The sequence below is a fragment of the Seriola aureovittata genome, chromosome 10, assembly GCF_021018895.1.
Source record: "Seriola aureovittata isolate HTS-2021-v1 ecotype China chromosome 10, ASM2101889v1, whole genome shotgun sequence".
In the NCBI taxonomy this organism is placed as follows: Eukaryota; Metazoa; Chordata; class Actinopteri; order Carangiformes; family Carangidae; genus Seriola; species Seriola aureovittata.
Genome location: NC_079373.1, coordinates 19414271 through 19429316, shown reverse-complemented (window position 1 = coordinate 19429316; position 15046 = coordinate 19414271). Strand labels below are relative to the sequence as shown.

General features: G+C 35.7%; 2 protein-coding genes across 4 annotated transcripts in view; one reads left to right on the top strand and one right to left on the bottom strand.

The window, feature by feature from the left end:
- The first annotated feature begins 4632 nt into the window (after nucleotides 1–4632).
- Nucleotides 4633–11949, top strand: kcnj11 (potassium inwardly rectifying channel subfamily J member 11). The gene has a single exon (XM_056386598.1). The coding sequence runs from the start codon at nucleotides 10177–10179 to the stop codon at nucleotides 11329–11331; it is 1155 nt and encodes a 384-aa protein (XP_056242573.1). The 5' UTR covers nucleotides 4633–10176; the 3' UTR covers nucleotides 11332–11949.
- Nucleotides 11950–12443: 494 nt separating this feature from the next.
- The window catches only part of mob2a (MOB kinase activator 2a), a 63726-nt gene continuing 61123 nt past the window's right edge, over nucleotides 12444–15046 (bottom strand). For all 3 annotated transcript variants that reach the window (XM_056386601.1, XM_056386600.1, XM_056386599.1), the window contains exon 5: nucleotides 12444–14362. In XM_056386601.1, the coding sequence (XP_056242576.1) occupies nucleotides 14043–14362 (320 nt within the window). In that variant the 3' untranslated portion in view covers nucleotides 12444–14042. The remainder of the gene's footprint in view (nucleotides 14363–15046) is intronic.

Genomic DNA, 15046 nt, shown 5'->3' with positions numbered 1-15046 from the left:
CATGCTTTACTATTCTGTGCCGTTTTTTCGCCTTACTATACTATGACGTTTTTTGAGATTTTTATTATTATTTATTACTATATTGTGACGTTTTTTGACATTTTTATGCCTTACTATACTGTGACGTTTTTTGATGTTTTTTTAACCTTACTATACTATGATGTTTTTGGATATTTTTATGTCTTGCTATACTCTGAACCTTTTTGATGTTTTTATGTCTTACTAAACCATGACATTCCATACCTGGCTGGACTATGATGGTTTTAACGTTCTTATGGATTATTATACAGCGATAAGCTTTGTGAGGAATTAAGGTGGTACAGTGGTTAGAGTTATTACCTTGCAGTCAGAAGGTCATGAGTTCAAAACCCAGGCCTCACCCTTTTCTGTGTGGACTTTCCATGTTCTCCCTCTGATGTTGTCATGCTTTACTATTCTGTGTGGTTTTTTCACCTTACTATACTATGACGTTTTTTGATGTTTTTTCGCCTTATTATACTATGACGTTTTTGGATATTTTTATGCCTTATTATACAATGACGTTTTTTGACGTTTTTTCGCCTTATTATATTATGACGTATTTGGATATTTTTAGGCCTTATTATACTATGACGTTTTTTCGCCTTACTATACTGTGACGTTTTTGGATATTTTTATGCCTTACTATACTATGACGTTTTTTGACATTTTTATGTCTTACTATACTATGACGTTTTTTGATGTTTTTTCGCCTTACTATACTATGACGTTTTTTGAGATTTTTATGCCTTACTATACTATGACGTTTTTTTATGTTTTTTCGCCTTACTATACTATGACGTTTTTTTATGTTTTTTCGCCTTGCTATACTATGACGTTTTTTGACATTTTAATGCCTTATTATACTATGACGTTTTTGGATATTTTTATGCCTTATTATATTATGACGTTTTTGGATATTTTTATGCCTGATTATACAATGACGTTTTTTGACGTTTTTTCGCCTTATTATATTATGACGTATTTGGATATTTTTAGGCCTTATTATACTATGACGTTTTTTCGCCTTATTATACTGTGACGTTTTTGGATATTTTTATGTCTTACTAAACTATGACGTTTTTTGATGTTTTTTCGCCTTACTATACTATGACGTTTTTTGATGTATTTTCGCCTCACTATACTATGACGTTTTTTGATGTTTTTACGCCTTGCTATACTATGACGTTTTTTGACATTTTTCGCCTTATTATACTATGATGTTTTTGGATATTTTTTTGCCTTATTATACTATGACGTTTTTTGATGTTTTTTCGCCTTACTATACCATGACGTTTTTTGAGCTTTTTATGCCTTACTATACTATGACGTTTTTTGATGTTTTTCGCCTTACTATACTATGACGTTTTTTGATGTTTTTATTATTATTTATTACTATATTGTGACGTTTTTTGACATTTTTATGCCTTACTATACTGTGATGTTTTTTTTCGCCTTACTATACTATGATGTTTTTGGATATTTTTATGTCTTACTATACTCTGAACCTTTTTGATGTTTTTATGTCTTACTAAACCATGACATTCCATACCTGGCTGGACTATGATGGTTTTAACGTTCTTATGGATTATTATACGGCAATGAGCTTTGTGAGGAGTTAAGGTGGTACAGTGGTTAGAGTTGTTACCTTGCAGTCAGAAGGTCATGAGTTCAAAACCCAGGCCTGATGCCTTTCTGTGTGGAGTTTCCATGTTCTCCCTCTGATGTTGTCATGCCTTACTATTCTGTGCGGTGTTTCACCTTTCTATACTATGACGTTTTTTGACATTTTTTCTCCTTACTATACTATGAAGGTTTTTGACATTTTAATGCCTTATTATACTATGACGTTTTTTGATGTTTTTTTGCCTTACTATACTATGATGTTTTTTGATGTTTTTTCGCCTTACTATACTATGACGTTTTTGGATATTTTTATGCCTTATTATATTATGACGTTTTTGGATATTTTTATGCCTTATTATACAATGACGTTTTTTGACGTTTTTTCGCCTTATTATATTATGACGTATTTGGATATTTTTAGGCCTTATTATACTATGACGTTTTTTCGCCTTACTATACTGTGACGTTTTTGGATATTTTTATGCCTTACTATACTATGACGTTTTTTGACATTTTTATGTCTTACTATACTATGACGTTTTTTGATGTTTTTTCGCCTTACTATACTATGACGTTTTTTGATGTTTTTTCACCTTACTATACTATGACGTTTTTTGATGTTTTTTCGCCTTGCTATACTATGACGTTTTTGGATATTTTTATGCCTGATTATACAATGAGGTTTTTTGATGTTTTTTCGCCTTATTATATTATAACGTATTTGGATATTTTTAGGCCTTACTATACTATGATGTTTTTTGATGTTTTTTCGCCTTACTATACTATGACGTTTTTGGATATTTTTATGCCTAACTATACTATGAAGGTTTTTGACATTTTAATGCCTTATTATACTATGACGTTTTTTGATGTTTTTTCGCCTTATTATACTATGACGTTTTTGGATATTTTTATGCCTTATTATATTATGACGTTTTTGGATATTTTTATGCCTTATTATACAATGACGTTTTTTGACGTTTTTTCGCCTTATTATACTATGACGTTTTTTGACGTTTTTTTGATATTTTTATGCCTTATTATACTATGACGTTTTTTCGCCTTACTATACTGTGACGTTTTTGGATATTTTTATGCCTTACTATACTATGACGTTTTTTGACATTTTTATGTCTTACTATACTATGACGTTTTTTGATGTTTTTTTCGCATTACTATACTATGACGTTTTTTGATGTTTTTTCGCCTTACTATACTATGACGTTTTTTGATGTTTTTTCGCCTTGCTATACTATGACGTTTTTTGACGTTTTTTTGATATTTTTATGCCTGATTATACAATGAGGTTTTTTGATGTTTTTTCGCCTTATTATATTATGACGTATTTGGATATTTTTAGGCCTTATTATACTATGACGTTCTTTCGCCTTACTATACTGTGACGTTTTTGGATATTTTTATGCCTTACTATACTATGACGTTTTTTGACATTTTTATGTCTTACTATACTATGACGTTTTTTGATGTTTTTTCGCCTTACTATACTATGATGTTTTTTGATATTTTTATGCCTTACTATACTATGACGTTTTTTGATGTTTTTTCGCCTTACTATACTATGACGTTTTTTTGATATTTTTATGCCTTACTATACTATGACGTTTTTTGACATTTTTATGTCTTACTATACTGTGACATTTTTTGGATATTTTTATGCCTTATCATACTATGATGTTTTTTGGATATTTTTATGTCTTACTATACTATGACGTTTTTTGATGTTTTTTCGCCTTACTATACTATGACGTTTTTTGATGTTTTTTCGCCTTACTATACTATGACGTTTTTGGATATTTTTATGTCTTACTATACTATGACGTTTTTTGATGTTTTTTCGCCTTACTATACTATGACGTTTTTTGACGTTTTTTCGCCTTACTATACTATGACGTTTTTTGATGTTTTTTCGCCTTGCTATACTATGACGTTTTTTGACATTTTTATGTCTTACTATACTATGACGTTTTTTGATGTTTTTTCGCCTTACTATACTATGACGTTTTTTGATGTTTTTTCGCCTTACTATACTATGACGTTTTTTGATGTTTTTTCGCCTTGCTATACTATGACGTTTTTGGATATTTTTATGCCTGATTATACAATGAGGTTTTTTGATGTTTTTTCGCCTTATTATATTATAACGTATTTGGATATTTTTAGGCCTTATTATACTATGACGTTTTTTCGCCTTACTATACTGTGACGTTTTTGGATATTTTTATGCCTTACTATACTATGAAGGTTTTTGACATTTTAATGCCTTATTATACTATGACGTTTTTTGATGTTTTTTCGCCTTATTATACTATGACGTTTTTGGATATTTTTATGCCTTATTATATTATGACGTTTTTGGATATTTTTATGCCTTATTATACAATGACGTTTTTTGACGTTTTTTCGCCTTATTATATTATGACGTATTTGGATATTTTTAGGCCTTATTATACTATGACGTTTTTTCGCCTTACTATACTGTGACGTTTTTGGATATTTTTATGCCTTACTATACTATGACGTTTTTTGACATTTTTATGTCTTACTATACTATGACGTTTTTTGATGTTTTTTCGCCTTACTATACTATGACGTTTTTTGATGTTTTTTCGCCTTACTATACTATGACGTTTTTTGATGTTTTTTCGCCTTGCTATACTATGACGTTTTTGGATATTTTTATGCCTGATTATACAATGAGGTTTTTTGATGTTTTTTCGCCTTATTATATTATGACGTATTTGGATATTTTTAGGCCTTATTATACTATGACGTTCTTTCGCCTTACTATACTGTGACGTTTTTGGATATTTTTATGCCTTACTATACTATGACGTTTTTTGACATTTTTATGTCTTACTATACTATGACGTTTTTTGATGTTTTTTCGCCTTACTATACTATGACGTTTTTTTGATATTTTTATGCCTTACTATACTATGACGTTTTTTGATGTTTTTTCGCCTTACTATATACTATGACGTTTTTTTGATATTTTTATGCCTTACTATACTATGACGTTTTTTGACATTTTTATGTCTTACTATACTGTGACATTTTTTGGATATTTTTATGCCTTATCATACTATGATGTTTTTTGGATATTTTTATGTCTTACTATACTATGACGTTTTTTGATGTTTTTTCGCCTTACTATACTATGACGTTTTTTGATGTTTTTTCGCCTTACTATACTATGACGTTTTTTGATGTTTTTTCGCCTTGCTATACTATGACGTTTTTGGATATTTTTATGCCTGATTATACAATGAGGTTTTTTGATGTTTTTTCGCCTTATTATATTATAACGTATTTGGATATTTTTAGGCCTTATTATACTATGACGTTTTTTCGCCTTACTATACTGTGACGTTTTTGGATATTTTTATGCCTTACTATACTATGAAGGTTTTTGACATTTTAATGCCTTATTATACTATGACGTTTTTTGATGTTTTTTCGCCTTATTATACTATGACGTTTTTGGATATTTTTATGCCTTATTATATTATGACGTTTTTGGATATTTTTATGCCTTATTATACAATGACGTTTTTTGACGTTTTTTCGCCTTATTATATTATGACGTATTTGGATATTTTTAGGCCTTATTATACTATGACGTTTTTTCGCCTTACTATACTGTGACGTTTTTGGATATTTTTATGCCTTACTATACTATGACGTTTTTTGACATTTTTATGTCTTACTATACTATGACGTTTTTTGATGTTTTTTCGCCTTACTATACTATGACGTTTTTTGATGTTTTTTCGCCTTACTATACTATGACGTTTTTTGATGTTTTTTCGCCTTGCTATACTATGACGTTTTTGGATATTTTTATGCCTGATTATACAATGAGGTTTTTTGATGTTTTTTCGCCTTATTATATTATGACGTATTTGGATATTTTTAGGCCTTATTATACTATGACGTTCTTTCGCCTTACTATACTGTGACGTTTTTGGATATTTTTATGCCTTACTATACTATGACGTTTTTTGACATTTTTATGTCTTACTATACTATGACGTTTTTTGATGTTTTTTCGCCTTACTATACTATGATGTTTTTTGATATTTTTATGCCTTACTATACTATGACGTTTTTTGATGTTTTTTCGCCTTACTATACTATGACGTTTTTTTGATATTTTTATGCCTTACTATACTATGACGTTTTTTGACATTTTTATGTCTTACTATACTGTGACATTTTTTGGATATTTTTATGCCTTATCATACTATGATGTTTTTTGGATATTTTTATGTCTTACTATACTATGACATTCCATACCTGGCTGGACTATGATGGTTTTAACATTTTTATGCCTCCTTATACGGTGATCCATTTTTTTAGGAACTAAGGTGGTACAGTGGTTAGAGTTGTTACCTTGCAGTCAAAAGGTCATGAGTTTGAAGCCCAGTCCTGACCCCTTTCTGTGTGGAGTGTCTATGTTCTCCCTCTGATGTTGGCATGCCTTACTATTCTGTGCGGTTTTTCACCTTTCTATACTATGACGTTTTTTGACATTTTTATGCCTTATTATACTATGATTTTTTCATGAATTTCTATGATTTCTTGTGCCTTACTGTACAATGATATTTTATGCCTTACTATAATTTGAAGTTTTTTGACATTTTTTCGCCTTATTATACTATGACGTTTTTTGGATATTTTTATGCCTTACTATACTATGACGTTTTTTGATGTTTTTATGTCTTACTATACTGTGACATTTTTTGGATATTTTTATGCCTTATTATACTATGATGTTTTTTGGATATTTTTATGTCTTACTATACTATGACATTCCATACCTGGCTGGACTATGATGGTTTTAACATTTTTATTCCTCCTTATACGGTAATCCATTTTTTTAGGAATTAAGGTGGTACAGTGGTTAGAGTTGTTACCTTGCAGTCAAAAGGTCATGAGTTTGAAGCCCAGTCCTGACCCCTTTCTGTGTGGAGTGTCTATGTTCTCCCTCTGATGTTGGCATGCCTTACTATTCTGTGCGGTTTTTCACCTTTCTATACTATGACATTTTTTGATGTTTTTTCGCCTTACTATACTATGACGATTTTTGACATTTTTTCGCCTTATTATACTATGACGTTTTTTGATGTTTTTTCACATTACTATACTGTGACGTGTTTGGATATTTCAATGTCTTACTATACCATGATGTTTTTTGACATTTTTATGCCTTACTATACTATGACGTTTTTTGACATTTTTTCACCTTACTATACTATGATGATTTTTGACATTTTTTCGCCTTACTATACTATGACGTTTTTTTATGTTTTGTCACCTTGCTATACTAGGACGTTTTTTGACATTTTTTCACCTTACTATACTATGATGATTTTAGACATTTTTTCGCCTTACTATACTATGACATTTTTTGACACTTTTTTGCCTTACTATACTATGACGTTTTTTGACATTTTTATGCCTTATTGTACTATGATGTTTTTTGGATATTTTTATGTCTTACTATACTATGACATTCCATACCTGGCTGGACTATGATGGTTTTAACATTTTTATGGCTGATTATATATATAGAGTTGTTACCTTGCAGTCAAAAGGTCATGAGTTTGAAGCCCAGTCCTGACCCCTTTCTGTGTGGAGTGTCTATGTTCTCCCTCTGATGTTGGCATGCCTTACTATTCTGTGCGGTTTTTCACCTTTCTATACTATGACGTTTTTTGACATTTTTATGCCTTATTATACTATGATTTTTTCATGAATTTCTATGATTTCTTGTGCCTTACTGTACAATGATATTTTATGCCTTACTATAATTTGAAGTTTTTTGACATTTTTATGCCTTACTATACTATGACGTTTTTTGAAATTTTTTTTCTTACTATACTATGAAGTTTTTTGATGTTTTTTTGCCTTACTATACTATGATGTTTTTGGATATTTCAATGTGTTACTATACTATGACGTTTTTGGATATTTTAATGTCTTACTATACCATGATGTTTTTGGATATTTTTAAGCCTTACTATACTATGACATTTTTTGACATTTTTAAGCCTTACTATACTATGACATTTTTTGACATTTTTATGCCTTACTATACTATGACGTTTTATGATGTTTTTTCGCATTACTATACTATGAAGTTTTATGATGTTTTTTTCGCATTACTATACTGTGACGTGTTTGGATATTTCAATGTCTTACTATACTATGACGTTTTTGGATATTTTAATGTTTTACTATACCATGATGTTTTTTGACATTTTTATGCCTTACTATACTATGACGTTTTTTTACATTTTTATGCCTTATTATACTATGATTTTTTCATGACTTTCTATGATTTCTTGTGCCTTACTGTGCAATGATATTTTATGCATTACTATAATTTGAAGTTTTTTGATATTTTTATGCCTTAATATACTATGACGTTTTTGGATATTTTAATGTATTACTATACTATGACATTTTTTTACATTTTTTTCACCTTACTATACTATGACGTTATTTGATGTTTTTTTGCCTTACTATACTATGATGTTTTTGGATATTTCTATGCTTTACTATACTATGACGTTTTTTGACATTTTTTGCCTTACTATACTATGACGTTTTTTGATGTTTTTTCTCCTTACTATAGTATGACGTTTTTGGATATTTCAATGTCTTACTATACCATGATGTTTTTGGATATTTTTTCGCATTACTATACTGTGACGTGTTTGGATATTTCAATGTGTTATTATACTTTGACGTTTTTGGATATTTTTAGGCCTTATTATACTGTGACGTTTTTTGACATTTTTATGCCTTATTATACTATGATTTTTTCATGTCTTTCTATGATTTCTTGTGCCTTACTGTACAATGATATTTTATGCCTTACTATAATTCGAAGTTTTTGGATATTTTAATGTCTTACTATACTATGACGTTTTTTGATGGTCTTATACCTTACTATAAGATTATCTGTTTATGAGGTGTTGTGGTTGTGCAGTGGTTGGAGGTGTTACCTTTCAGTCTGAAGCTTTTGGATTTGAAAGTTGGCCCTGCTGCTGTGTGGAGTTGCATGTACTCTCTCTTTTTTGATGTTTTTATGACTAACTATGACGTTTTATGCCTTATAATACTATGACATTTTTATGCCTCATTATAATATGGCGTTTGTATGCCTTAATACACTATTACTTGATACTATGATATATACATGACATATATGCCCCTATATTAAGAGATATGTTACCATCACCTATAAGAGAATATATTATTATCACATATATACATCCCCTGGATAAATGAAGATGTATGTTCATAACATACATGAAATACCAATAGTAAATTGCAAACTTATTAAAATTTCATATGTTTGTATATCATTTTCTTATCAAATTTACACATATATGTCTATCTTTAAATGTACATATTTAATATGAAAACATACTGATAAGCTTTGGGATGGATATATATTCATCTAATATATGTGTATAATATAAGCATACATACCTAAACATACATGTTTCTATTAGCTATCCATATATGTAAATATACTATACTGTTCCAATTTGTAACAGGTTCCATATATACTTTTTACATAGGCTACTGTATATACATATATGATTTTACTTCATATGTACATATATTTCATATATGGAAATTCAATACATATACACATTTGTGTATGGGCATTTCTGAATATAAAATGTTCAGATCTTATTTGACAATAAACCGTTTGGTTGACGGCATTAAATAAACAATCTCTTTGCTTTTGGAGGGGTGGCGGGGTTGTTGTGTCCCTACCAATGTTGAGACCAAACCTTCGCCCTTGGTACAGTGCCCTATATTTAATCCATTATACTGTATAATCAGAGTGGGATCTGCTGGTGGCATTTAGAGCTGCACAACTGAACTGTTTGTACTAGATAATGGACCCACACATTCTCACTGAAAATCACAGGAAGGGCACCCGGGTGGTGGAGGGAGGGAGGGACTGTCTCCACCTCACAACGTCTCCAACTCACGTTACCGAGTTATACAGAAGTGATTGAGTCAGCATACAGCCAACCTGAGCCTGCCTCCTCATCCAAAGGTGATAAACCTCAGCTCAGAGTCCCATTATGCTCTTTCATCAACATTTCACATCATGCTGAATTTCCTTTACGCACCACCACCTGTGCGCTGATTCATAAATGGGAAGGTGCAGTGGCGTGTCGCAGCTACGCCCGGTCGGTCGTTCGGTGCGGTGAGTGACGGCGGCAGCTGCGGAGCTGGAAGAAAAATCTTCTCATGGGACTTCGTGGTTGTGCAGCGCCTGATCCGGAGGCAACGTGAGGAGCGCACATACCTCTAGAAAAACGGGCGACAACAAGACTGTCCCTCCTGCGCCCGACAGCTGCGGAGGAGCAGAGACCGGTGAGCACCGACCCGTAAGAAAAGGGGCAGCTGGAGAGAGGTAGCACGGCAGATACACCTCTTCAAAGCCAAACGCCTGTAGGTGCGTAGTATGGGAGCACTATGTTGTCCAGGAAAGGAATCATTCCTGAAGATTACTTGCTTACACGTTTGGCTGAAGATGTCCTGCAGCCCAAGTTCAAGGCCAAACCGGGGAAAGCTCGGTTCGTTGCCAAGAATGGCACCTGCAATGTGGCACACACCAACATCCGTGAACAGGGCCGATTCTTGCAGGACGTCTTCACCACTCTCGTGGATTTAAAATGGCTCCACACGATCATCATTTTCACCATGTCCTTCTTGTGCAGCTGGCTTCTTTTCGGGATGATCTGGTGGCTCGTTGCCTTTGCGCACGGCGACTTAGACCAAAGAGGAGACGACTTTGTCCCGTGCGTAACGGACATTCACTCCTTCTCCTCCGCCTTCCTCTTCTCTATCGAGGTCCAGGTGACCATCGGCTTTGGGGGCCGGATGATCACGGAGGAGTGTGTCTCCGCCATCATCATCCTGATCGTGCAAAACATCGTGGGTCTGGTCATTAACGCCATCATGCTCGGCTGCATCTTCATGAAAACTGCGCAGGCCCACCGGCGCGCAGAGACGCTCATTTTCAGCAAGCACGCAGTCATCTCCGTCCGCAACAACAAACTGTGCTTCATGATCCGCATCGGGGATCTGAGGAAAAGCATGATCATCAGCGCCACCGTACGGATGCAGGTGGTCAGGAAAACCACAACCGAGGAGGGCGAGGTGGTGCCTCTAGACCAGATCGACATCCACATGGACAACCCGGTGGGCACAAACGGCGTCTTCCTGGTGTCCCCCCTCATCATATGTCACGTGATCGACAAGGACAGCCCCCTGTATAACCTTTCAGCCTTTGACCTGCAGCACGAGGACATCGAGGTGATCGTGGTGCTGGAGGGAGTCGTGGAGACTACGGGCATCACCACGCAAGCCAGGACCTCGTACGTGTCGGAGGAGATCCTCTGGGGGCAACGTTTCGTTCCCACGGTCTCCGAGGAGGACGGCATGTACGCGGTGGACTACTCCAAGTTCGGTAACACCATAAAGGTCCCGACACCGTGCTGCAGCGCCAAGAAACTGGATGCGGCAGGTGGCATCGCTCAGTTCAAGCTGAACGAGGGCGTCACCTTGCGGGCGTCTGTGAGAAGGCGGCGGTCCGCGGTGGTCCGCAGGACCAGGCTGGAGAGCTAGCAAACTGATGATCCACGTGAACCACGTCTGCCAGCACTTTGTATGATAATTGATTAAGTACGGGGTTAATTAAATAACAGAATCATATTTATTTTATGACAAATATATGGCACGATATGGATTACCTGTAATCAATGATCCATATCACGTTTCTCCATGCACACATCATGGTTTTTACTCAGGGTCAGTGTGAAAACACACAAAGGTTTATGAGATGTGGCTGTTAGACAACCTGAAGAGATCTGGAGTCCAGGGTGAAGAGAAAATGTCTAGTTTGGATGTATTTTATCCTTTTTTCAATTAAGAGTGACTGCATGTATCTAAAATTAATAAAGGCGATTGCTTCATGTAAAGTGCGTTGTGGATGGAGAGGCCAAATAATGTGACTTTATGAGACAGACTGGTTTGTTTAGTGTTGCATTTCCATGCATAGGCATAGCTGGACTGATTCTGGATTTTTGAAGCCAGTGTCGAAATTAAAAAAAAAAATCAATGATCCATTGGATACTTTGATAAGAATCCTGTAATTATACCTAAACACTGTGAGACAACTTACAGATGGAAAATTTGTAAATGCTGTGGTGAATAAACTGGAATGATGTCACTACTTCTAAATTACCCATTTCACACATTTGGCATTTCTGGACTGCAATTTCTTGTGATTTATCACCACTATACTTCATCTGTATAAGGCTAATAATGACACGATACAATAATGTTTAAATGTCAAAATCAAAGCAGCTGGGGCTGACGTATCCTGACTTTTTAGTCCCCTAGTATTTCACCCTCATTGCCTAGTTGACTCCCACATCTTTCAAACTTAATCCCCCCAGTTTAACAGTTTTTTTGTTATAAACATGTAGTCTCCACACTAAAGAGATAACCCTGATCTGTTGTTTTCTCAGACTTGACAAAGCTCTCCTCCAGAAACACAGGAGACATTATACGACTGCTTTCCCAGGCTGAGTATGTAGCCTACTCCATGTGACTAGTAAACTATGTGTTAAATTGGTGGTTTCCCTTTAGGAATAGCAACTCTTTTATGATGCAACACACAAGACACTTCAGTTTCTCTACACAAACACATACATACAAAAGACACTGACACACTGTGGCATTTCTCTCTTTTATTAGATTATAATCCGCAGAGCTTAAAATATTAAATTGCTTTTAACTTAGTTAATAATTAAAATACATAAAAACGAGAGCCAGAACTGAAGAACCCTGCAAAAAAAAAAAAAAAAAAAAAAAAAACCAGAATTAAAATAAATAAAAAAAGGGAGAATCATAAACCCATCCTCCTCCACACAGAGGCTATGTCTGACAGAACCCGCTTGCAATTCTTTGTACAGTAAAGTCCAAGCAGACTGTGCATTTTCTATACATGTGTAATGATACCATTATTGTTATTATTTCTGAACTAATTCTCCTCTGATAATCTTTTCAAACAGCAAATTTAAAGGGACAGGTAAAAAACAAAAACCAGAAGATTTTTTGTTTTGCACTGGGAGCACTGGTGTCTGTTAAACAGCAGAGCAGCTCCACCCCCATCACTCTCACCCCTCTCTCTGTCTCCGTCTCTCCCTCTGTGGGCCTGCAGACATTACCTCATGTCTTTGTCCTTCTGTGCAGCTGGAGTGGGTGGTGGTGGTGGTGTTGGTGGTTAAAGGGGCTGCTGCTGTGCTCAACGCCAGGGAACAGCTCCGATTCAGCCACAGACGGGCACCAGTCTGTCTCAGAAGCATCCATTCTCTGATCAGATTAGAGAGCTAACATACAATCTTTATATTCTCCTCTCTGTCTCCCTGATTCTGTGGCGTTCTCTACGCGTTTGCTGCCCTCTACAGGTCGGCTCTGGGACATGTTTGTTAGGTGATTATGTGACTATACTGTAGTTAAACACAATCTGTCATAGGGAGGGCTGAGCAGTCTGGAGAACAAGGGACAGAGAATGAAAAAAAAGAGAGTAACTTCTCTCTGGCAGCAGTGACGTATTCTCTCAGGTCCTGAGTAGGAAGCGCTTTAATCATCCCCGACATAAACAACCCAAACAGTGATTGGCTAGTTATTGTCCCATCAGGCAGTAACATGGCTCCCTACTGGCCAGCGTAGTGGCCGTGCGCCTGCAGGCTGCCTCCCGCCACTGCAGGAGGAGGGATGGACGAGCCCGCAGGTGAGCAGAGACGCCTCTTCTCCACACATCAACAACACTGTACAATAGTAGGTCAAAGCAAAGCAGAGCCCCCTTCCTGTACTGTATGTTAGGTAGAGGATAGAGGGAGGCGAAGGGCCGACAGACACACTGCACCCCCCCCCACCCCCCAATCCACCCCCCACCCCCACAACAAAAAATAAAAACTGAATAAAACTTCAACAAAAATAAAAATGAAATAAAACCAAAAATAAAACATACATATACTTTTTTGTTCCTAGTTTAAATTGCAGAGAAGATGGGAGGGATTTGCCCCTGGGAGGAACGCTCACACCAATTCCTGCTGGCGTGACAAACCCCTCCTCGCCACCCCAAACCCCCCCGAAAACCCTCCCCCCTTCCTTCCGGCTGGTTGGTTGGTGTCGTAGCGAAATATAAGGGTAGTGGAAGGTCTCTTAAGTCCTGCTGGCACCGAGGAAGGGGGCCAGGCTGTCTTTCCTTCTCTCCTCTATCTTATCTTCTATCACCCCCGGGGCTGCTGTCTCACCGCCGCCCCCGCTCATCTCTCCGTCACGTGGTTTTGTGAAGAGGGGGAGGGTGCAGAGGCAGGGGCAGAGGGGGCCGGGGTGGGCGCGGGTGGCGGGGCGGGGGTGCAGAGGATTTCGGACAGGTCGTCCATGATACAGGTCTCCTTGGGGTCGACCAGGTTGAATTCCCTTACGAAAACGATGAAATGTGCATACAGAGTGTTCAAGTGGCCCTGCAGGTCCAGAGCCACCGTCTCTTTAAAGTGCGCCCAGTAGAGGTGAGCCAGCACGTGGAACAGGTACCGGCAGATCTTCTTTACCAAGGACTCAAAGGAGTTGGGGAACTCTTTTCCTGAGGGGGGAAAAGGAAATGAAAACCAGACAGAAGACATGGATTTAGAAACAGGTATCACTTTGAGGGAGTAAGATGTTTTTAAAAAAAAAAAAAATATTGATATTGTTCTAAAGTTTTCTTATCGTCAATAAATCCAATGAAAAAACCAGCAGTGTAGTCTGACTCAATACTTTTCTGCTTCCCCAAGACTAGTCCTTCCTATTGTAGATGTAAATCTTTAAAAATGAGTGACAAATCTAGTTTTATCTTTTCAACACCTGGGCACTGTAGTTTTACTCAGTAAACAGGAGTAAATGTTTACCTGTTGGGGACTATTTTTAGCGATGGATTAATAAACTAGTGAGTATTTACAGGTGCGGCATGATGCATGTGGGACTGATTCAAAATAAACTAACGTGTGTGTCCAAGGAAATGAAGGAATGTGTCACAGTGCAACTGTGGTTCACTGATGTGTAAATAGTTAATTTGTAATAGACAACAATGGAGGAATAGCTGATCAATAAATTAATTCATTATTATAATTATATAATTTACTGTTCAAGCAAAAATGACAAAAACTCAAATGAATCAAATGTGAATATTTGCTGGTTTTATCTATTCTCTTTGATATTTTTGAGTAACACTTTAAAAACCAAATTATTAATCAATTAATTGAGAAATTAATCAGCAAATTAATCAGTA